The sequence below is a fragment of the Elgaria multicarinata genome, chromosome 8, assembly GCF_023053635.1.
Source record: "Elgaria multicarinata webbii isolate HBS135686 ecotype San Diego chromosome 8, rElgMul1.1.pri, whole genome shotgun sequence".
NCBI lineage: Eukaryota > Metazoa > Chordata > Lepidosauria > Squamata > Anguidae > Elgaria > Elgaria multicarinata.
Window position 1 is genome coordinate 59,511,052 of NC_086178.1, and position 23,249 is coordinate 59,534,300.

At 42.1% G+C, this 23,249-nt stretch overlaps 1 protein-coding gene across 4 annotated transcripts in view; it reads right to left on the minus strand.

Annotated features, from left to right (window-relative positions):
- The window catches only part of SH3PXD2A (SH3 and PX domains 2A), a 272,178-nt gene that overhangs the window by 157,450 nt on the left and 91,479 nt on the right, over nucleotides 1-23,249 (minus strand). For all 4 annotated transcript variants that reach the window (XM_063132600.1, XM_063132601.1, XM_063132599.1 and 1 more), the window contains one exon: nucleotides 4,515-4,591. In XM_063132600.1, coding sequence (XP_062988670.1) covers nucleotides 4,515-4,591 — 77 coding nt within the window. The remainder of the gene's footprint in view (nucleotides 1-4,514; nucleotides 4,592-23,249) is intronic.

Genomic DNA, 23,249 nt, shown 5'->3' on the forward strand with positions numbered 1-23,249 from the left:
ATTCTTCAAGCACCCCTAATATCACTTACCTGGGAGTAAACCCCATTGAACTCAATGCATTTAATGTCTGAGTAAACATGTATAGAATTGCATTAGCAGGCTTGGGTTGGATCCAGACTACCATTCAAATCAATGTGAACACTTAGACATGACTTCGATCCCACTGATTTCAGATAGCAGTAAGTGCTACTTATCTTAGTCAATTCAATCCAATGTGTGATTATTCAAAAAGGCAAATTCTCACACCTCCAATACCTAAACAAGATGTGACATCTGAATCAGCCCTCTGTCTCCACATCACTTATCACATGCGCTAGGGCACAGCATTTGGATTTGGCACATTATCTGCCATGTAACCAGAATATTGGGTAACATATCGGTGGTGTCGATATATTGTTTCAATCAGATGGGAAGAGAAAAAGGTCTGTGTTGGAGAAGCAATGTAAGAAAAAGAGAAAGATAGAATATGCTGTCTGTTTCACTCTTCATTTGGCTTGATGGTGTACAGTGTTGTTAAGAAACAGATAACTAATTTGGTATATGTGGTGTTCTTAAGGATAAGAAAAAGAAAAAGAGAGAAAGAAAAGATGACTGCCACCAGAACTCAGCACTTTGGAGATGCTTTTTTTTCTTGGGTTGGTTCATCTATTTACTTATTACATTTATATTTCACTTTTCCACTAAAATTGGTGCTCCAAGCGGCTAACAGAAAAATACAAATAAAATAATAAAGTTATAATTAAACCATGAATGCTCACCAAAGAAAAACACGTCCTAATATATACACAGCAAATAAAAACACCAATAAAAAGGGGAGGAAACGTCTCCCACTAGGTGCAGGGTGGAGGATGGGAATGGGCAAAGTAGTAAAAGATATCTCTGGCTCCCTCAGGGTGAGTAAATGGCAAACAGGGTTTTGGCAATGAGGGATGGAAAACCCATCCTATGCATTAAGTGCAAAATACATTGCACACACATTTAGAGGGTTGTAACGCCACTGTTGAGAAACCCTATTAAATTAAAAAATGTCCCTGGTATAGCAAGCTCCTAAAGAAGCAGCTCTTTATTTTAGATTGGCGAAAGATGTTAGTTTTTAGATTGGCTAACGCTGCGAAGTTTAAAGAAGAAAGCTGCTTCAGATGGATGAGCCCTGGAAGAGTTTAATTCACGCAAAAATAATGCCAACTCTGCTAACAGGAAAATCACCCAGGGAGATAAATTCCAGCGGCTATGAAATATTTACAAGTGCCGCTCACACTATCTTTCTCATTACCAGCAAAACGTTCAGAGTTCTGTTGTTTATGTTTATGCATGAAAAGACATATCCCTTGCTGTCTCTGCTCTCTCACCTTGCTTCTTAAAGGCTTCCATTACTGTGCCAGAAAGAGCCTAATTATCAGAGCACAACTATTTACTTTAGCTGTTGCATAGCAGCAAAACAGCACACAGTCCTTGGGAGGTCTGCTGAGCAGCGGTAACCTGGGCATCTTCTGTGCTTGATTTTAAAATAGGGGTGGGGAACGTGTGGCCCTCCAGATGTTGATGGAGTTAACTCCCATCAGTCCTAGGCAACATAGGCAATGGTGAGGGATGATGGGGGTTGCAGTCCAACCACAACTGCAGCAATGCATGTTCCCTACCCCTGCTTTAAAAGGTGCACAAGCCCAATCGCCTAATACAGGCTTTCTCAGCCTGGCACCCTCCAGATGTGTTGACTACAAATCCCATCACCCCAGCCAGCAAGTCATTGGCCATGGTAGCTGCGGATGGTGGGAGCTGTGGTTTCATACATCTGGCTTTAAAGTTATATTGACTTGGTCCTAGGGTTAGCAACCAGTGCTTGAATTACGGAGATGGGAGGGAGGCCTCTTTTGTGTTGGTCCCTTTAGCTACTGTTATTAAAAGACTGCAGGGGAACCAGGGGAACCAAGTGGGGAGTCTTGTGAACTTCATTACCACCCCCTAACTTTCACCCCATAATCTGAGCACTATTGCCAACTGATTGGAAGTGGGGGGGAATGAAGCCTGACTTACTCATGTCCTTTTAACAGAGGTTTTATCTGCAGAAAGCAATAGGTGGCGGTTTTTATGACATGGAGCTTCTTACTGCTGTGGAATCTACAGTGTAGATCAACTGCTGTTAGAGAAATTGTTAAGGCAAAAGTTAAAACTGCCAAAGGCAATACTAGGCAATACTAGTAACTTAGGAAAGAATTATTTGCTTTTTCAGTGCATCTCACTTAAATGTACAAACATAAGTAATCTAGTGAATGGATATTTGCCTAATCACATTCCATGTCTAGAAGTTCCAGGGATCAATTGTAACGTTCCAGCAGTCAAGGGACTGCTGCCTCTTAATGGCTGCTCTAGATGGAACTCAGCCCTACCAACAACCCTATATATATTCATCTTCACTCCAACCAATGCATGTTTTTGTCTAAGCCCAAGCTATGGCTTTTAACTTTGCCCAATATTAATGAGCAATTCTGAAAATGAAAGGAGTTTGATTCCGCTAAAAGGGTATGCTATGGTAGGTTCCACTGACAGAAAAAGTAAACAAGGCCAAGATGAATATTGACTAGCAGTTAGATTGCAATTGTTTGGTTTATTGTTGCAGCTAGCATTGATATAACAATTTCTCAAACATGCACTCAGACATGACCCTCACCCAATAAGGAACTGTCTGCTTTTCAAATTAATTGCATATCAGATAAGTAACCAGCTTCTGGTTTCGGGGTGGGGGGCGGGGGCGGTCAGAGGTTGCCCTTCCAACCTTGAAATGAATTCCTGACTTCTGAGCAACACGTCTGTTCAGTGAACCCATGACATTTTGTGTTATGCACATGTTTTTCACAGTTCCTGTCTGAACGATTAATGCAATGGATACAGTATGAGGGCATGGTTATGGATAGCCATTAGGCCTTCATTTGCCAGACATTGCCTCAATTGTTGCACAGAAGGCTTGATCTCATAAGATAAGATTGTAGTTCCATTTCCTCAGCCAAAGAACTGCTTTTTCCCCCCTCTTCAGGCCTCAGGCTCTTAAAAATCTGATTCAAATTGCCATCAATATTCATTGACTGCGTTGTTTCTTCTGACCCTAATGGATAAAAAATGCAGGACTAATTTTAGAAACCTTATTTCATAGGGTCTGTTAGGGTCCCTACTAGTCAGCAAGCATCAAACCTGCCATTGCCCCCATATAATCCTTTTCAGTGGGGGATTCATGAAACTGCTTACTATATACTGATTACTTACTAATATTCTTTTAATAAAGTCTTTATTCATACAAATTAGGGTGTTAAATAGATAGGAACTTTTCCATACTATTCTATAACAGTATGAATCTAATTTTTGTTTATATTTTTTAAGAACACCACATGTTAGTTTCTTGGGAATGCCAGCTATCATCATAGGATGACGTTGGAAGAATTTTAACCTCATATTAAGCCCAATCATATTCATGGTTACTCAGAAGTAAGTCCCACTGAATTGCGTTGATTTACTCCCAAGTGTGCATAGAACTGAAGCCTGAGCAGGTGAAGAAAAAGGCTGTTTCAGTGTAATGGGCAGTAGCTCTTTGCAACTTCCTTTCAAATGCTGCAGCGTGCAATCTTACAGAAAAGAACTTCCAGGAACACCTTGAACCAGTGCTTCAGCATCTACACTTGTTTCCTTTATGGGCTTCAACCTTTACGGCTCCTCCTTTCATTCTTTCATGATAAAGAATATTGGATGAAACACCCTCCTGGCCAGAACAGGGTACAGATGCAACAGTTACTTTTGCCGGGGGCGGGGGGGGGGGATCCTTTGGAAAAGAGCATGGGACTCCGATTAGATCTGTGTAATAATGACTATTAAGGATTAATGAGGAATTCGGGACATTTTGAACCACTGGCTACAGGAGGTATTAAAGAAGTAATAAATAGTCACAGGTACAAAATGGCTGACTTCACTTAAGATGAAGGCCTATATTACCTATTGTCATTTCCACCACACCTCTGGGACTCAAAGGGCAAATTCTGAAGATAAACTACTTGCCCATTTCCCCTTAATTTAAGGCCAAACTACACATTGCTATAAAGATATTGCTAGCAGCTATTTCTTTTTTCTTCCTTTTTTTTTCTTTTTTACTTTAAAGTAAGTGCAGGAGGCCCAATTGAGACCAGAACCTTAACATGGGGATAGGGAGGATTTAACCCTTTGCCCACCACCACATTGTAGCCCAGATCCCAGTTGGGCCCTGTGCACCTGCAACTTACATTGCCAATAATGAACTATTGTTTTTCCAATTGATCACTTTTGGGTAATATAAACTGTAGGTGTGGGGAGACTGATATGGATCACAGCATGTAATTTATAACATGTATTTTGGCCTTAGAGTTCATTTAATAGTGAATCTGAAAGAATTCTAATAAAATAAAGCAGTTCGGTTCACCTAACTTTCTTTCCCCATAAATACATTTGGCTGACCATCTCTCATTGTGTTCTATCATTTTTCCAAGAATTCTTACCCTGCAGTACTCATCAATGGGCTTTAGTCTCCTCACAGCTACGTCGCGAATGTGACTTCTTCGGAATAGGATTTTACCTAGGAATAAAGAAGATGCAGAGATTGAGTGTGGATGTAGGGCTTTTCTACATGTGCGCTCGTCATTCTCTACTCATGGTTACAGGTTCTTTAGATGACATCATGATCCTCCAGTTTCACTTCTGTGTCTAATGAGAACTTTTGGCAAGTTTTTTTTAGAGCAGTGAAAATACAGCATTTAATTGTGAAAGTGAGGGAAACAGCTTAGAGGGTATGGAGTGGAAAAGCAAGAGAGCAACCGCTCTTTGTGTAGTGCTCAGATCTCAATTCTGTGATGTAATTAAAAGTAAATATAGTAGGTTAACAGCTTATTAACAACCTTGTGTAAAAAAAACCCCACCCCATAGACAGAAGGTACTTACATCTAGGATCATGAAGAAGCAGGTAACGACTTGTTCTTAACCTCTTCCTGTCCAGCCTATGAAGCTACATGGTACATAGGAACATAGGAAGCTGTCTTATACTCAGCCAGACCATTGGTCCATCTAGCCCTGTATTGTTGACACTTACTTGCATCAATGGCTCTCCCAGGTTTTAGGCCAGATTCCTTTCTTGCTCTACCTGGAGAAGCCGGGGATTGAAACTGGGACCTTCTATCACACTAAGCTAAAGCCCCTCCCCTTACATAGCTTCCAAGGACAACAACAACAATTTCATTTCTATACAGTCCCATAGCTGAAGCTCTTTGGGTAGTTTACATCAATACAACTCTTCAGTAGCTTAGCCATGATTTCTTCTACTCTGAAGAGTAGAAAATACTCCTTTGTGAACTGCATAAATATATTTTGACTCTTCTAGCCCCTGGATAGAGAGCAAAGATGGGTGTCTTCATAATGCCATCCTTTAGTGGCACAGACTTATGACAGGATAAGATCTAGAACAGTTTGGGTTTGTTACACTTTTTCACACTGTATGAAAATCTATGATGCACCATCAGGTTTTGAATATGCTGAATTAATGTGATTATATTATTGTAGGCATGGGTAGCTGGACAAAAGTGTAGGTGTCAAGCATCATAAATGGGGGGATCTGACAGAGGGGCTCAAATATCTTACTCCCTGCTTACTAGCAGCCACTGCAGATCGCTACAGCTTCCATCCCAGCAGGAATCTGGTGACAAAACAAGCCGGTAGGGATCCATCTGGCCTTTATAAGCTGCTGACTTTGACCCAGCCTCTTAGTCTGAGCATCACATCACTGAAAAATTGACTTGAACTGCTTTTCTATCTGCATGGATACTTATGGAACCATCTGTTGCCTTTAGGCCAAGAGATCAGGCGAAAGAGAAGAGTATCCTAAAAGAACTACAGTGGCCCAAGGCCAAAAACCACAGTAAATAATTTAAACTACGAAACAAGCTCTCACACAGAAAGTGATTCCAGAGAGGGTATTCTCAACACAGAAGTGGTTAAATAAATATTTTTGTAGTTCCTTTCTGATTTTTTTCTTCCAAGCTCCAACTTTTATTCATATTGACAAAAGACTAGGTAGATATCAGTTCGAAGTTGATATCAATTCAGAATCTCAGCAGAATTATTCAGGTCCTTTGCATTTTCTTCCAAATTCTCCTTTTGCAGTCAACATATTACTTGCTGGCACTCAATTCTGAAATTAATTGTTTTCAATTCAAAATTTCACTATGCTGAAATAGGAACACTACAAAATTATGCAAGAAATTGCCTTTTTTTTTAATTTTGACACACCCTGCCAATTGCAATCCTGCTTTCCATTCTCTCTGAGAAGGAACAGCATTTGGAAACAGTGAATTAAAAGAACCCCTTCAACTGCCAGGACAAATATGTTGAATATGTTATGAAATTCTGGAGTTTTCTTACCTAGTTCTGAAACTTATAAGAAAAATCAAAGCAGATTTGTATACCACCCAATAGAAAAGCTCTCTGGGTGGTTTACAAAGATTAAAACCTTTAGTATTAAAACCCTTAATACTGAACATAAAATAAATACCATTTACATACTAACATATGAACATCCAATACACACACACACACACACACCCCTAAACAATTTAAACAAACAGCTATAAGAAATCCCAGGACCTGATTGCCAAATGCCTGAGAGTAGAGGATAGTCTTAACCTGGTGTTGAAAATAAAACATTGTTAGCACCAGGCAGGCCTCACTGGGGGGAGTGTTTTATAATCAGGGGGTCACCACTGAGAAGGCCCTCTCCCTTATTGGCACCTTCCAAACCTCCTTCAGAGGAGATTATGAGCATAGTAAACACACCCAAAATGCAGTGCGTTAAAATGGTGCTGATAAAAATGTCACAAGAAGGGTTATGTGGTGACCATGAAGAATCAAGAAAGGGGAGTAGGCCCAACTGCAGTGGCCCTTTCCCGCCTGACCCCTGGAAGGGCTCTGTCCCTCTCTATCTGTCAGTAGTGGTGAAAAAAAAGAAGTTCGATAGAAAGAAAAGTCTAATAAAAAATAAACTAGAAACTAGAAAGACTTTCCTCTAAATTCAGCAGGCCCTGCTACCTAACTTCAATATGGGTCAGTTGTGGGAAATGCCCCCCCTCCCCTGAAAAGGAACCTGTTCACCAGCAAGCTCTGCCTCCTATCTAGGAACTGGAAGGTTCAAGGGGATTATCATATAGAAGATTGGTATAAAGAAATATGGGATATTGCTATTAATGACAAATTAACATAAAAGTTAGACGAGGTAATATAAAAGTTAGACGAGGAATGATAAAAACGAATTATTTTGAGAGAATATGGAAACAGTTCCTAGAATTTGTATTATCTAAGGGGAGTGGGAAAGCACCTCCAGAAGAAGCAATGAGATTTTGGAAACAGGAATAAGATTAGGGATGTGCTCCGCTTCTAATCGGACCGGTGAATTAGAAGCGGAGCGGGGTGCTTCGCCTCCCCTTAAGGCGGAGGCGAAGAGGATTGGTGGGCCGGCGGAGCGTGGCGAAGAGGATCGAGGTGAAGGCGGATCCTTCGCCTCGATCCGGAGCTCCGCTGGAAAGGTAAGTGGGGTTTACCGGGCCCTGCCGCTGTCGCTGTCGCCCATGCGGCAACAGCGGCAGGGCCCGGTAAACCCCCCTCCTCTCCCTTACCTGCCTCCGTCCGCGGTCCATCGGCTTCTTCAATTGAGCCCGCGGTTCAACCAGGAAGTCTAGGCCGCACTTGCGGCCTAGACTTCCTGGTTGAACCGCGGGCTCAATTGAAGAAGCCGACGGACCGCGGACGGAGGCAGGTAAGGCCCCCCTCCCCCTTGGTCCCTTATCGGGCTCTGCCGCCATCGCTGCACGGGCGGCGACAGCAGCAGGGCCCGGTAACCCCCCCCGCCCTCCTCTCCGGGCCTTACCTGGCGCCACTCTCCTCCACTGCGGAGCTCCGATTCGGAGCCGGAGCTCCGCAGCGAAGAGGAGCGGAGTATGGGCGGATCCAAAATTCTTGGATCGGCCCGCGGGGCGTCCATGCACACCCCTGAATAAGATCCCGTGGTGGGGGGTGCACTTTTATGTTAAGTATGATTATGTTAATAGAATAAGCTAGAATATATGTTATCAAATGATATCTAATAATTTATGTATTATGTAGTATTGTTTTTATTGTATTGATGTATGTTGAAGTATTAAATAATTTTTTTTAAAAAAAAGCTCTGCTTCCTAGCTCCATGGCAGTGGGTGCGGAATATCCTAAAGGATACTGATTGCCCTACTGCCATTCCTCAAAGAACTTCAGGGTTGGGTTTCCGTTCACACCCTGCTACACTAACCCAAGGCAACATGACCTACATGACTTGATTTTGCCAGTGATCAGGCACCAGAAATCTGTGACACTTAATTAAGGGCAGGAATCCTTTCTTGAAGCTGATGTGCTGAAAAGCATAAAAACATTCTGTGTGTGTGTGTGTGTGTGTGTGTGTGTGTGTGTGTGTGTGTGTGTGTGTTTAACTAGTAAGGAAGAATCCCCCCCTTTTTTTTAAGCATCAAAACTAAATGGCATGGGCAGGCTTGCCAGAGTTCTGGAAATATAACAAAATGTGCTGTGAAGAGTGAGGATTCTGCACAGTTCCCATTCTCTGGTTTCTCTGTTTCCAATCCAAGCCACAAACAGAAAGCCAGACTGGTGGTGACCATATTTTAGAGAAAGTATAAAGCAACCAAAGACACGGCACACATCAAAGGTCTCCTGAAATTCTAATTCAGCTTTGCTAAAATAGATAGTTTATAAGGAGAACTAGTTGTTGCCAGTGGCTTCAAAGTACCATAATAAGGGCAAGACTTAGGACAAAAAAACAACAACGTAGGTAAAATATTTTGTGTGGAACAAAGAGTAAAAAAATAAAAATAATTAAGGGAGGGACAAGATCCCAGGATATGTCACATTTTAATTAGTTCCTTAAATGCATTTAAAAATTATACATGTAATCGTATGAAATAAGTCTGAAAATAGGACCCAGGAGGTAGTCACCCAAATGAGCTGGTTTGGCAGCTTTTCCAAAATAGCTGTGAAATTGTTCCAAACCTGTCACATGCCTATATTCCTCCTAATAGCCTGATCGTAATCATATTTACTTGGAAGCAAATCCCACTGATTTTAATGGAATTTATTTATTTATTACATTTCTATACCGCCCAATAGCCGAAGCTCTCTGGGTGGTTCACAAAAATTAAAACCATAGTAAGACAACCAACAGGTTAAAATTTATTTCTAGGTACACCGAGAATCTCAGCCTAAGGGAACTGCATCAGATTTTGCACACCACCTTTTTTCTGAATCTTTATTGAAACGTATTCCTACGATGTAGCTACCAGATTAGTATTTGAAGGAGAACATTTCTGTGGCCCATCTACATGGAGATGTTTCTAAGGTGATTCGGATTGACATTGGATTTTCATCATTTTGGATTTGCTCCTCCTGTGGCACCCATTGCCAGCTAATGCAGTGTATGCCTGGGGAGAAAAACCACTGTTACCGGGCAAATGTTAGGAGAAACTGCACTATTTCTTTCCATACCTCCTACAGCCTGCCAAACTTGACTGAGCCCATTCCAAGCCCTGAAGTGCCATGGCACACCTTAGAAATGACACCCATCCACAATCAACAGAATGCACGGCTCCTGGTTGCTGCTACTGCCCTGTGCCACCCAGCCTAAGGCTCACTGAGAGATCAGCCCCGCATCGGGAAGTAGCCCCCCAGCCCAGAGTCATCTAGCCAAAACCCTTGGGGCAGTGTATCTGTGGGGTGGGGTGGGGTGGGGAGAATTAGGAGACTGCAGAAAAAGGCAAAGAGATCTTCTCTTGCTACCCGTTCCTTAGGAGTAAGCCTCATTGAAGAGAATGTGATTTACTTCTGAGCAGTTAGCCATGTCAGTAAGTTGTTCCTTGAGGCATATCTCATTCATTAAGCTTATTCAAAGGGGCAATCATGCAGAAGTACGTATTAGCAAACACACCCACCCCCTGATGGTCAGTGGAGGGTGAAGCCAACAGGAAGGATTAATTCCTTCCATATGTATTGGGTCCACCTTTAGTTGACACAACATCCCACTGCTCTTTGTAGTGCTGAAGCCATTCCTATTACCCTTCGAGTAGCACCGCAAGCTTATGACAAACTGAATCCTCAAATGCAGGCAAGTCACAGTAAGCAGAAAATCCATCACAAAAGAACCTCAAAAAATGTGGGGTTTTTTCCTGTAAGAATACCTGTGTTTGATGTGGAGTGAGGGTTACATCATGTGTCATGTCAGTGTGTGAGGCACAGTAGCACTGCAGTAAATTCCCCATGTAGATTGGACATTGAGCGGCATTTTCCCAGGAGCAGTGTTATGATTACTACTATTCACCTTTCATCTAGCACCCAAAGGTGAGTCGGGAAATGTATCTCTACCTATAAAGCTGAAAGTATGTGTGTGGGATGTATGTCTGGAAATGTTTACCCACTTCCGCATGAGTTAGAAATTTGAAATTTGGCATGCTGATAGGTCTGGTTGTACAATGTACCACAAAAATCCAAAAATGTTAAATTTTGCATTTTAAGTATTTTTTAAAAATTAATTAAAAACCTAGGCTTATGCCTACAACTCTTAGCATGCCTTGGGTGGAACTCCCAGCATGCCATGGGCAGGAGGCCAGACTTAATGGCCTTTGGTGGCCATTGTGAGTGTGCAGACCCATGGCTGCGTGCTTTTCACAACCTAGACTCCTAAGGTCGGTCTGCAGCAGTCAACCCAATTCCACATAAAAGAAAACAACCCAAATAAATGGGCTGCATCCATTTGCAGTGCCTCCTCCCACCCACCAAGTGTGGTTTTAAAAAACATAACTAGATACAACAGTGTGACTTTGAGAGGCTGAACATGCTCAAAGGTACCCCATCCTGATATCGCTGTTTTCTCAGAATCTGGGGGAAGCATGCGCATGGCCTTCACCCTTAAAAGGGAGGGAGGGGAGGCACTCTGCACATGCCCAGAAACAGGCCTGACAGAGGGGCGCAAGTGCCCAGCCTGGGCCCAGCCCTTCAGTACAGGCTCCTGATGGAGCACTTGATGGGCGATAAGTGCTGGCTAAGGCAGTCCCAGCAGGACTTGGCTGGAGCTGGGCGCATCCACCGACAGTTGCTTACCTCCCCTCCTCGGCGATGTTACTCCTCAACACTCTATCAAGGAGCAGCATCGGCAATGAGAGGAGAGAATTGGTTCTCAGAGGATGCAGGCACCTTTGGATTGCCAAAGGCATGCTGGGAGGTGTAGTACTGGCATGTAGAGTGGCTGATTTTTAATGGATTAGCAAACCAGCCTACCTTGCACAGTTGTCATGAGAGGGAAAGAGGGGGAAAAGAAACTAAATCCTTCAAATCCCTGGTTGAGGGACAACAATTTGATTCATTTAAAAGTTAACTGACAGGCCTAGCACTGGCCTACTGCTTTAAGATTATTACCTTGCATACATATATCTTATGGGGCCCAAGCAACACCGGGTATATCAGTTAGTACAACATAAAAGGTAATGCCATGCATGCTCAGAAGGCTTAAAATGGATGGACAAGGCAAGGTTTGAGAGGCAAATCAAGGACCAATTGTTTAGTAATGAGGACTAATCAAGGTGACACTATGATGCTTTAGAAAGGGCTTTGCTCTTGGAGAATGGACTTAGGGCTAGAACAGGGGTGGGCAACTTGTTGTGTGGCCTACTACTCCCATGACCCCTACCATTGGCTGTGCTGGATAGGGCTGATGGGAGTTGTAGGCCAAAATATCTGGAGGACAACAACTTGCCCACCCCTAGGATATAGAGTATGCAGTATGAGTGTCATATTGAGGCCACTTTAACTGCCCCCAAGTTGACAACTGTTGTGACATAGCAGCCAATTTGTCTGGAGCTCAGGTGATTTTCCTTCAGCGTGGAGAATCATTCCACTAAACAGTTTACCACTTGGCAACCATCATCACATGTGGGAGCATAAAGCTGCCTCCAGGTGGCCACCAGAACTTAGCCCTTAAAGGAGGAGAGGGAAGCAGAAACATGGAAGAAGGCATTAAAGGTGAAAGTGGGCTGGTCACCCGAGTCCCAACAGAGAATCAGTGAGGAATTAGAAAAACAGGAGGGGCACAAGCAGATCCATTTTGGACCCCGCAGGGAAGCAGGAGAGATGAATGGTTGTGTGGCCCAGACTTGGCATTTTCTGCTGTAGTATTTTTCTACCATCATCCCCTCCTTTCCTTACACACACATCATCCACACATGTAATAATCCCGCAGAGCCTCCCCATTTTTGAGGCTATTTGAAAGGTACCTAATTGCTATGATTTAGTCCAATCACAGAATCTGTTTAGTGCTTTTAGTACATTGAAGCTAGCCCCTTGTGTGTAATCGCTTCAGCCACAGGGAAACTCAAGCTACTGTTTAAAGATTTCTTGAAGGCCCGGGAGATCAAATAGCCCCATTTCTTGCCAAGACATTTATGATAATCTGAATTGGCCCATCTTCAGGGAGGGAGTTCATCTGGCACAACTCAAATTGTCTTGCTGCTTCAATGCATCCTTAAGCTTTCATTATATTCATGTGATTTGCTCTGGTATTAAAAAGCAAAGATGTTGTTCCTAACATCATTGCAGCATGTTTGGAGAGCTAAATAAATGGAACCATTTTTTTTAAAGCTGTATATCCACAGGCGCTCCTCCACTCCCTGTGCTTCATGTTTTCATGTGCTTCATGTTTTCATGAAGCACAGATATACAACTGAGGAACAAACTTCCTTTATGTTTCTCACCATGAAATTCCTCCCATCAGTCTGCAGGCGAATGAACACTCAAGCCTCTGTTACATACAATAAAATTAGTAAATGGCCATTGAAGGCTGGCTATTTGAAGGAAGCCACTTGGCCATCAACAAGAGGAAAGAGGGGGTTGGGGAGACACAGAGAGTGTTTTGTGGGCAGAATGGCCATTCCATCTTTCTCATCAAAGCATGACCAACAGCCAGTGAGTGGCACAAATATGTCAACTAAATTTATAATCTTCCCCGTTGTCTTTTTTGCAGTTTAAAAGGAGGAGGATGGGAATTGCAGTTAGGAGCTCCAATCCAACATGTCTAGAGGTAGGGATGGATGGACTCACCTGCATCTGATTCGTCGTATGTTCGCCCTTCTGCCGCTGCTGTCTACTGCCACTCGTGGCCCTGCGCAAGCTTCTTTTGAGGCTTGGCGAGCATCTGACAATGACACAAGCACATCGGCCCTCATCCAGAACTTCCACTGTATGCATAAATGGAGGCTCTAGAAATTACATATTTTCCCTGTTGCATAAATGGAGCGTTCGTGCCTTTATTTTTGTGTAAATGGGGCCTTTACAGACACCATTTATGTAAAGGGGGAAATGAGCAATTTCCAGAGCCTCCATTGTTGTGAAAAATGGAAGCTCTGGATGAGGGCATATGGCTGCTAGGCACTCGTCGGGGTACACAGGTGTTCGAAATGCGGACCCACGAATGTGCCATGGGCGCCTGACTGAGTCTGGGGGGGGGGTGGACATAGGGGAGTCCGTCGAACTCCTGGACCCAGTTGTACACAGAGTGCCTGGTTTAGGAAGGCTGGTGTAGACAATACTGAGCTAGACACACTAATGATCTCACTTGGTATAAGGCATCTTCCTATACCTTACCTTTTGAAAATGTGAAGACTACTATACATATATAACAGGCTTTTCTACATAAGGCATTTCTCGTGCGCTCATCATTCCCTATTCATGGTTGTTCAGGAGTACCTTAGATGTTGTCGTGACCCTCAGTTTCACTTCTGTGTCTAAAGAGCACTTCCATTGAGGTTTTTTTTAGGTTTTTTTTAGGGCAGGGAAATGCAGTATTTAACTGGAAAATGGAAAGAAAATGAATTTTTCACTTGTGCATTTGCACTATTCCATTATATCACAGTGCCCCCTACAGGTTATGTAGAGAAAAAGCAGGAAGAAAAATGCTCTTCATATAGTGCTCCGATTTCAGTTCTGCAATGAAACTTAAAGTAGACCCAGCAGGTTAACAGCCAATTAACAGCCTTATATAGAAAAGCTCTATATATACTAGGTATATTCTTAGCTAGCAATCAAAGCAAGAAAATGAAGGCTTAACTGCAAATAACAATTGCATTCACAGAAATTTCTGCTAATAGAGGAGAATCTGTCATTATTGAACAAAGTGCCCATGTCAGAATAAACATGCTCATGCCACATGAAACTGTCACATTTCAACAGCCTTGCATTAAGAAGCTCACTCAGGAATTACTGTTCTGGTCAATTACTTCCTCCCTCTTGAAAGGAAAAGTGTCCTAAGCAAAAGTGACAGTTGGATTTACTCCTACTTAGTCTTTGCTCCAGAAGAGTTAAGTGATTTTTTCCCCTTTTGCAGGAAGGAGAACACTAGATAAAATAGTTGTCTTTTTTCTTTTTTAAAGGAAAAATGGATACCACAAAAACTTAGGAGGAGGGATGTGAACTAACAGATGTGTTTTTGGATCCTGAGCAATTGCATCTGAATCTAGGAAGCATAGTACAGCCAAACTGGACAGGCTGCTAGAAAAACACTGGCTCAAACAAGCTGGGCCTTCTTTCCAAACACAGCCAAATAGAAGCGAGACCTCCCCAAATACTGCCTGCCTTTGTTTCTTTATATTCTACTGCGCTAGGCAGGGCTGGCCATCGTTTATAGAATCCTGACACTAGGAACCTCACATAACTCTCAAAGGGTGGTCAGGATTGTAGACTTGTGGTCTCTGGTTCCAATCTGGTGATGGATAGACGCCATCATCTTTGCAGGCACATGAACTAAACACATTGAGAGCTCTGCTGAGCAGTCTCCCTCCTGTCCACATCTGAAGGCTGTGTGGACTGGAGGGATCAGATGTGCTGTCTGAACACATCTAATCCCCATCCATCAGCCTTGGCCAAGCTGGTGACCTCCAGATGTGTTCACCTCCATGCCAGCTGGGAGTGTTGAGAACTGTCCTCAAACACATCTGGAGGGACCCAGTTGGTGAACACTGCCATCAACGAAGTAAGACTTGCACTTAGATCAGCCTTACCCAACCTAGTGTCCTCCAGATGTGTTGGATGCCATGTTGGCTGGGGATATTGGGAGTTGTAATCCAACACAGTCCGAGGGAACCAGGTGGGTGAGGACTGGCTTAGAGTGTTGGGCCAGGATTTTCAAGTAGCTCCCATGCAACATCAGGCAAACCTTTCAAACAAATATATGGTCCTTACAGGCCAACCCTTGTACTGCCAAACTATGGGCAGGAATTACACTTGATGACACGTTAAGCCATGGTTACATGCTAACTCTTTTGCAGCAAATGGTTACTGAGCATGTTTAAACAATGGTTCTGTAGCCATCATGGTTAGGAATGGTTCACACGACACACTATGTCATGGTTCACATGACAGGTTAAGTCAAAATGTTTAGCTCAAAATGCTTACCCACGGTGGCTTACCATGTCATCTGAACAGGGTCACCATCACTTCCAATCAGGAAGAAGCCATGTGGTCAACCAAGCTCTTTCATTTTCCAAATGACTGAAGAGGGTGGGTGCAGACAGGAAGTGACAAAATCCCTAGGCCATTTGTTTCCCTGACAAAATTGACTTTTTATTTGGAACTCCCAATAGGTTGTTCCTGGCCAGCCCAAGACATTTTGCTACCTGAGGCAGAGCAGCAAATGGTCTCCCCAATCCCCAAGTCAAGTTGCATAGTACCAAGATCAGCCAAGTTGTTTTGGTATTTGAAGTTGAAAATCCCACAGGCATCTCTCTGGTGTAAAATAATAATAATAATAATAATAATAATAATAATAATAATAATAATAATAATACCACCACCACCACCACCATTCACTCTGCCTAATGGTAGAGCCTGCCCTGAATTTGTTTCTCAGTTTAAATGGACTGTATATTTGGAACTCTCAATAATTGACATACCCTAATCTCGAAGAAATGCTCTTGTCTTTTCTTTAGGCCTAGGATAACTGGCCCAGTTCTGTTTCACACCAAGATTACTGAGTCTTTTTACACTAAAAATAGGGCACTTTGCACATCTTCTAAATGTTTTACAATATAAACTGTGGATTGCAGCAATTAGGTATTTAACCTCCAAAATGCATTTTGAATTAGTTTCGGTATTAGATATTTAGGGTCGAGGGGTTATGTATTGGAAGAGGGGGATTAAAATGTTTCTATTGATCCTATTCCTCGATTGAGAAGGAGCTATAGCTCAGTGGTGGAGAGCAGGTTTTGCACATACAAGGTCCCAGATTCAATCTCTACCATCTCCAGGTAAAGGGAGGTCAGGTGCCAAGAAAAGGTGGGGGGACTGGAAAGCCACTTCCAGGCAGAGTAATTCAACTTCTCCCAAACTGGCACACTCCAAATGTGTTGGACAACAACTCCCATCCCCCATACTGGCTGGCGATGATGGACATCATAGCCCAACACATCAAAAGGGCACTGCTTTGGGGGAGGCTGGAATAGACAATACTGAACTAAATGCCAACCTGATTCAATATACAGGAGCATCATATGTTTATATCTACCAACTCTCCCAACTTGCCCAAAACAGCTAACTACAGCCCTCGACCTGCCGAAAGGACTCACTTCCTCTAAGTCAAAATCTGCCTCTGTCTAGTGATTATTTCAGTAGCCCCTCAACCCCAACGGTCTAGTGGAGAGTTAAATGGAAGTGTATTTCCAGGGACTGCCTAAACACTCAGAAAGCCCTGGGGTGGGTGTGCAGTGGCGCAGCATTGATTATACGAGAATGCTGCAATCATGCACCCACCCCGGGGCTTTCTGCCAAAGCTACGGAATCGCAGCAGAGGGTAGTGACCTGCAATTGGTTGCCTACCACCATGAAGAGGGTGGGGGTAGCTCTAGTCTCCATGAAGAGGGTGGGGGTAGCTCTAGTCTGCCCAGAAACCCTGCGCTCCCTCCTCAGCGTTGGGATTAACTGACGCCACCCCGGGGGAGGGAAAGTGCGACATCAACCTGGCACCGTGAAGAACACCCCCCCACAAAGGTCTTTTTTCAGATCAGGAGTGATAGCATCATCTGCCAATGGACCTTTCTTGCTTTTTTAAGTGAATAAGGTGATAACAAGGCTTTCAGGCTTTGCTACTGTTTGTGATATTAGCCTAGAGAAAGTCAGGCCTGGTCACTATTCTATGACTGACAGATAAATCTAATAAATTAGGTATTATGCTACATACTGCTACTCTTTGTTGTGCATGTGTATCTGTGTGTGAACACACCTGCAGGATCAATTGTTTACTCCAATTGCAGGGATGGGGCTGCAGCTTTGGGGGTTCTCATGGTGAGTTCTTGCACTTCAAAATTTACCAATACTCCATTGCTGGCTCCACACACTGACCAAATATTTATAAAATCACATAGGCAACCCAACCTGCAGAACCTCCATAAATACCTCTTACCATCCTCACACCAACTACATTGGAGTTATCTTATATGATTGAGAGATAAAATAATACATGAGTTCCCATCCATATGGGAAGATTAAAAAAGAAAAAAGAATCTGCACGCTGAAAAACTAACAGAGGCTAAACTCTTTTGAAGAAAATACCTTTACTGGAAAGCAATGCTGTGCTTTTCATTCAATATAATGCCTGTGATTTAATGAGAATGTTATCTAAAAATATCATCGCAAGCATCATCAAAAAGGAGCCTGTCTCACTCCTTAACTTGAACAAAACCAGCTTACAGCTTATGTCAATCATACAGCACAAAATAAAACAAGAAAGGCTGTTAATATAATTATCGTCTTATTGCTATTTCAGGAGACGCAGATGGGGCTGGTAATAGGATCTCTTATTCCATAATTTATGAGTACATGTGTCTCAAACAATTTTCCACTAGGGATATTAATCGCATCCTGTCCATTTTAAAGGAAACCCCTTCATGGTTTTATTTTAGAAGTAGTATGGTAAATCGAGCACGGTATTCACCTCGACTCCTTCGGGTTGCAATCCGAACCATACCTACCTGGATGCAATCCAGTTGGAATCCTTTCCACCATCTTGCTATTTTCTTTCCTTGAAGCACTTAGACTACAAACTAATACACATACCCAGGACTACAGATGTAAAATTTCCAGAAATTTTGAAGTCATGGGGGGGGGGGGGTTTCTGGGGGAGTTAAAAAAATGGAAATTTTCGGAGAAATTGAAATAATGCAATATTAACACTTTTTACAGATTGAAAGTCACTTTGTTACTTTAGGAGCATAAAATGTAGTTATGTCCAAGTTGGTTTGGCATAAAATTATGGCATTTGTTATATTAAAAGTACACTGTATTCAAACAATTATTACAAAAGGGAGCTACAAGCTCCTGAAGTGCTAGGAACAGTTGAACTGTAAGGAACCTCTTTGGTTTTGCCAGTTTATGAGGAGCAGGCAAAAAACAATTTTAAACAACAACAGAAGAAACCACAACCATTAGTAACAAAGAAAATTATTTACTTCTCCGCTAGTCCTCCAGTGTCTAGACATAAAGCACCCATTCCTATAAAAGGAACTGAGGAAAATGGGGGACCAAGATTCAATGAATATGCATGAAATTTAATCAGACTCATGTTCTGACCTATAGCTATCATTATCAGTTTTAGTCTCTGTTTCAATAGCAGTGCCCCCTAGAGGCATAAATGCATCTTGCTCTTGCATTTGAGAGTTGTCTGTTTGCAACCTAGGACTTGCTTGTCCTTGGAGCACAGACATTGTAATAATCTGATACTGTACATAGTTTTTAGAAACCATTTGGAGAAATAATATTGGAGCACCTTGTCTTAAATGTTTTATTCATCATAGTAAAATAAAACATCCCATAATCCATTTTTCTTCATTTTGGGGGGGGGGGGAAGTGAAAAAGGCTTTGGGAAGTACGGAAGAAACCTGATTTTTTTCTGATTTTTTCTGGGTTTTTTCCGGGCCTTCACATCTCTACCCAAGACTAAGTTCCAGTGGACTGGATGGGACTTACTTCCAAGTAAACCTGCCTAAGATCAACCTGCTGTCTGTTTCCACATCTCGGCTTCTCCAGCAACAGTAGCTGCAAACCCAGAAGTCATAGAGTCTGCCTCTTTGAAATGGTAATGGTTCTCACCAGCATTTGAAGCTATAGCCTCCAATTTTGCACATGGCTGCTGTACCACCATCCTGATCCTGCTAGTACATTTGGAATAGCAGCTATTACAACAGGTCCTTGCAGAATTGCCATCTGGAATCAGTCTTGGAATAGTTGGTGTACCCCTCCCGGTCTTTTCCAGTTGCCTAGTTTTAGGGAACTTTTCATTAAACCACAGATCCAGCCCAGGCTCACCAGGAGAAAATTATAGTAAAAGAAAAAGGGAGGGGTGGATGAACATCATGGAAAAGATAGGTGGGGGATATACTGAATTCCATTATCATATAATAGAAGCAAAGTATGGCCTCTAAGTAGCATGTCTGAGAATAACAGTGCGGTCTAAATGCTGAACAGCAGTTGGCAGTCAAACACAAAGACCTGACCAAGGGACAGTACTAGTTTCTTCGAGTACAGTGCCTCTTTGGGGGGCAATCATGTATTCCAGTCATGTAGGATGACCATATGGAAAGGAGGACAGGGCTCCTGTATCTTTAACAGTTGTGTAGAAAAGGGGAATTCAGCATGTGTCATTTGTACACATGCAGCACCTGGTGAAATTCTCTCTTCATCAGAACAGCTAAATCTGCAAGAGCTCTGTCCTTTTTTGCATCTGGCCACTCTAGTATAGCTCCACATAAATCAAATCAAAGCATCATAATAAAACAAAGAATCAATAAATAAATTTAAAACAGAAATCAATTAAAAGCAGTAGAAGCTAAAACAGATATCACAAGAAAATCTAAAATTACAGCAGAGATAAAACTACTTCAAAACATAGCCTGGAGCCAGAAAGATAACAAAGTAGGCACCAGGAAGACTTCCCTTGGGAGACTGTGCCATAACCGGGCTGGGGCTACTACCAAATGTGTCTTTAAAATTCCAAGGAGATGTGAACTCTTTTCTTTTAAAAAGCTATAATCTGACTCAGAGGCTTGGCATATCAAAATATTTTAGATTCAGTCCTCATATATACATTTAATTGCACAGGAGGCTGTCCTCAATTCTTGAAACGCTGCAAACATCAGAAGGCTCCAGTCCACATGGACTTCTGCATAAGGGATGTTTTGAGCACAACTTTTGTAACTGCTTTAGTATCACCATCATCCCTGATGCAATAGACAAGCTCTCGAGGGTCTCACCCCTCCTTCGCTTACAAAGCTTGCGTTGTCCCTGGACTATCGCTCAGAATGGGAGTCGCTCAAAATTGCTCCTTCAGCCAGGTATCTAACAAGAATCAGTGTATTACTGGAGTCGCCTCGTCTGGGATCTTTTGCATGCACAAAGGAGTTACTGATGACCACCCTGTCAATTTGGCAGTGGGTCTGTGGAAAAGGGCTCCACCAAAGATCCAAGGCTGGGCAGAGTTTTAAGCACCCGCCCCCCGAAAAAGCTCTGTTTGCTTCCTTAGCTGAGCTGTGTTTCTTCCCCCCTCTCCCTCTCCACACTTCTTTGCAATCCTCACTATAGTGATTTCATACAGCCATGGAAAGAAGGATGTTTATGGTTTTGGTGACAACAGAGCCAACTGAAACAAGAGCAAGCATTTTATTACAAATAAGTTTTGCACAGTACAATCCTAAGCATGTTTACTGTTTACTAAATCCTATTAAGTTCAATGCAACTAACTCCCTACTAAATGTGCTTAGTGTTACAGTCATTAAAGTTCTTTCACTGCTCGTGTTCTGGACTGTAGCTGATGCTGTTTCAGCCTTTTGTCAGGACTGCATCACTATTGATATAAATCATAGGAACACAGGAGACCAAATTATATCTGTGAAATTAGATATATTAAATTAGCATATTCCTGGCCATAATAGTAACAGGAAAAAAAGCATGGAAATGAAGTAGTGGTTTTTCATAAAGGCTTAGAAACCAAGATGGAAGTAAAAAACAGAACCAAAGTTACAGTGATGTTAAATCTCTCAAGTTTTACAGCAGTTTCTGACTGTTTAATCATACTAAGGCTTCTTGTTACCCAAGCACAAAATTGATATTACTCTCTGGTTGGAAAGAACTTAACATAATATATTTTTAAACTAAGTGCTCTCCACCATGATAGTTTGTTTATAATCCAATTTTTATTGCTTAACAATAAGAAACATCAGTTATTGAATTAACAAACACTCTCTAAAGCATTCTAATCAGGCCTTGCATCAAGAACATTTGCAATGCTGAACAAATACAAAACAAAAGTGCAATTTGACTGTCAAATGAGTTCCAAGTTTGCATAAATTCTAGGAAAATCAAGTAGTGCTTGCATCAACAAAATAAGAAAAATAGCTGTAGCTCTTTAATTGGTTCTGTATCCCCAAATTGTCCCTGAATGCTATGTTCCCACTTCTGTTTGAATCATTGATTATTGGGCAGATTAAACAGCACCCCCAAACAATGAACACCTAATTTTACAAGTGGTTCCCAATTTAATATGGTCAGCAGGCCAACGTACAGTATTTTCCAACCTAGATATGTGAAATCAAATTAATGCTATGTCAGGAACTCTAAAAGACACGTCCATCATTCATACCTACTTCACCCTTATTGCCAGTAGTTCTGATTATTCAAATACATATAAAAGATTATAGGATTAACATTTAACTTTTGCTAAGTTCTAGAGTCAGCCTTGCTTAGCTCCATACACAGCGACACACCATTTGCTAATTTATGCATTACAACAATCTGAGTCTATACCTAAATATACATTCATCTGATGTTTACTACAATCAGAATTTTTGTTTTATGAATGTTTAACACTTGTCCAAAGGCAGATTCATTTCCATGAATGCTCAAACTCAGTTCACCACTGAAAAGAACAGCTTCTTTGGGCATATGTGGTATGAAGCATCCTATTTACAAAAATGCTGGCTCTGACATGCTTAATGCAGTCCAAAGTCACCTATTCACTTAAGTAGTGGTTCTCAAGCTAGTATTTTGCTGGGCCACATAATACTCAAATACTCAAGCTAGTATTTGGCCTTCCATTAGGGCCAAAGTAGCTTTATACCCCATACAAGTAAAAGTATAAAATGGCACCTTGTTGGCCACATAAAAGGTCTGTGATGGTCACATCTGAGAACCCTTCTCATAAGCATGTTTAGAACTGCAGCCAATAATAATTTCCATGGCTTTGGGGGAGAAAAACCTATTTCAAGTCTATTACAACATCAATAATAGCTTTTCACATTTCACATTCATTTATTTAATTTATATCCTATCTTTCTGCCAAAAATGATGCTGAAGGCATCTAACAACAAGAAAATACAGCTTAAACATGAAATCTTAATTAAAATATCACATAAAAACAGATCCATTAAAATACACAATTAAAACACACAATGGTTGAAACCCCTTCAGCAACAGACCAACTTACATGCCAAAGACCTGCCTGAATAAAAACATCTTTGCCCACTGGTGAAAGGACAAAAGAGCGGGAGCCAAGCTAGTCTCCCAGGAGTTCCAGGGCCTGAGAGGGGCCACCGAGGAATCCCTCTCTCACGTTCCCACCCCGCCTCCCAGTGCCTCTGATGGCAGCAGGACTGAGAGAAGACTCTCCCCCAAAGATATTAAGACCCGGGAAAGGTGGTCTTTCAGGGAGCCCAGTCCCAAGTCATATCGGGCCTTATAGGTCATAACCAGCACTTTGAACTTGGCCCAGATACAGACTGGCAGCCAGCAAAGCTACTGTAACAAGAGAGTCACATGCTTTCTGAAACTAGCCCCAGCTGGCACCCTGGCCAAAGAATTCTAAACAAGTTGAATTTTCCAAGTTTCTAAGCCTGCTAAATGTCTTTGTCATCTCACTTTTAAAGACCTATTAGAGAAGAAACTAGCAATTCTACACCTACCAGTCCCCAGTGTCTCTTATCGGTGCTCTGCAGGTCTCCACCATTTTGGGAGGGTCCTGTGATTTGCGCAAATGGGCATTTTTAAAAGTTTTAAATCCACCTATTGAATCAACTTGCTACAGATTGAGTCGATGCCAATGGGGGGAAACAGAACAAAATCTGTCAGAC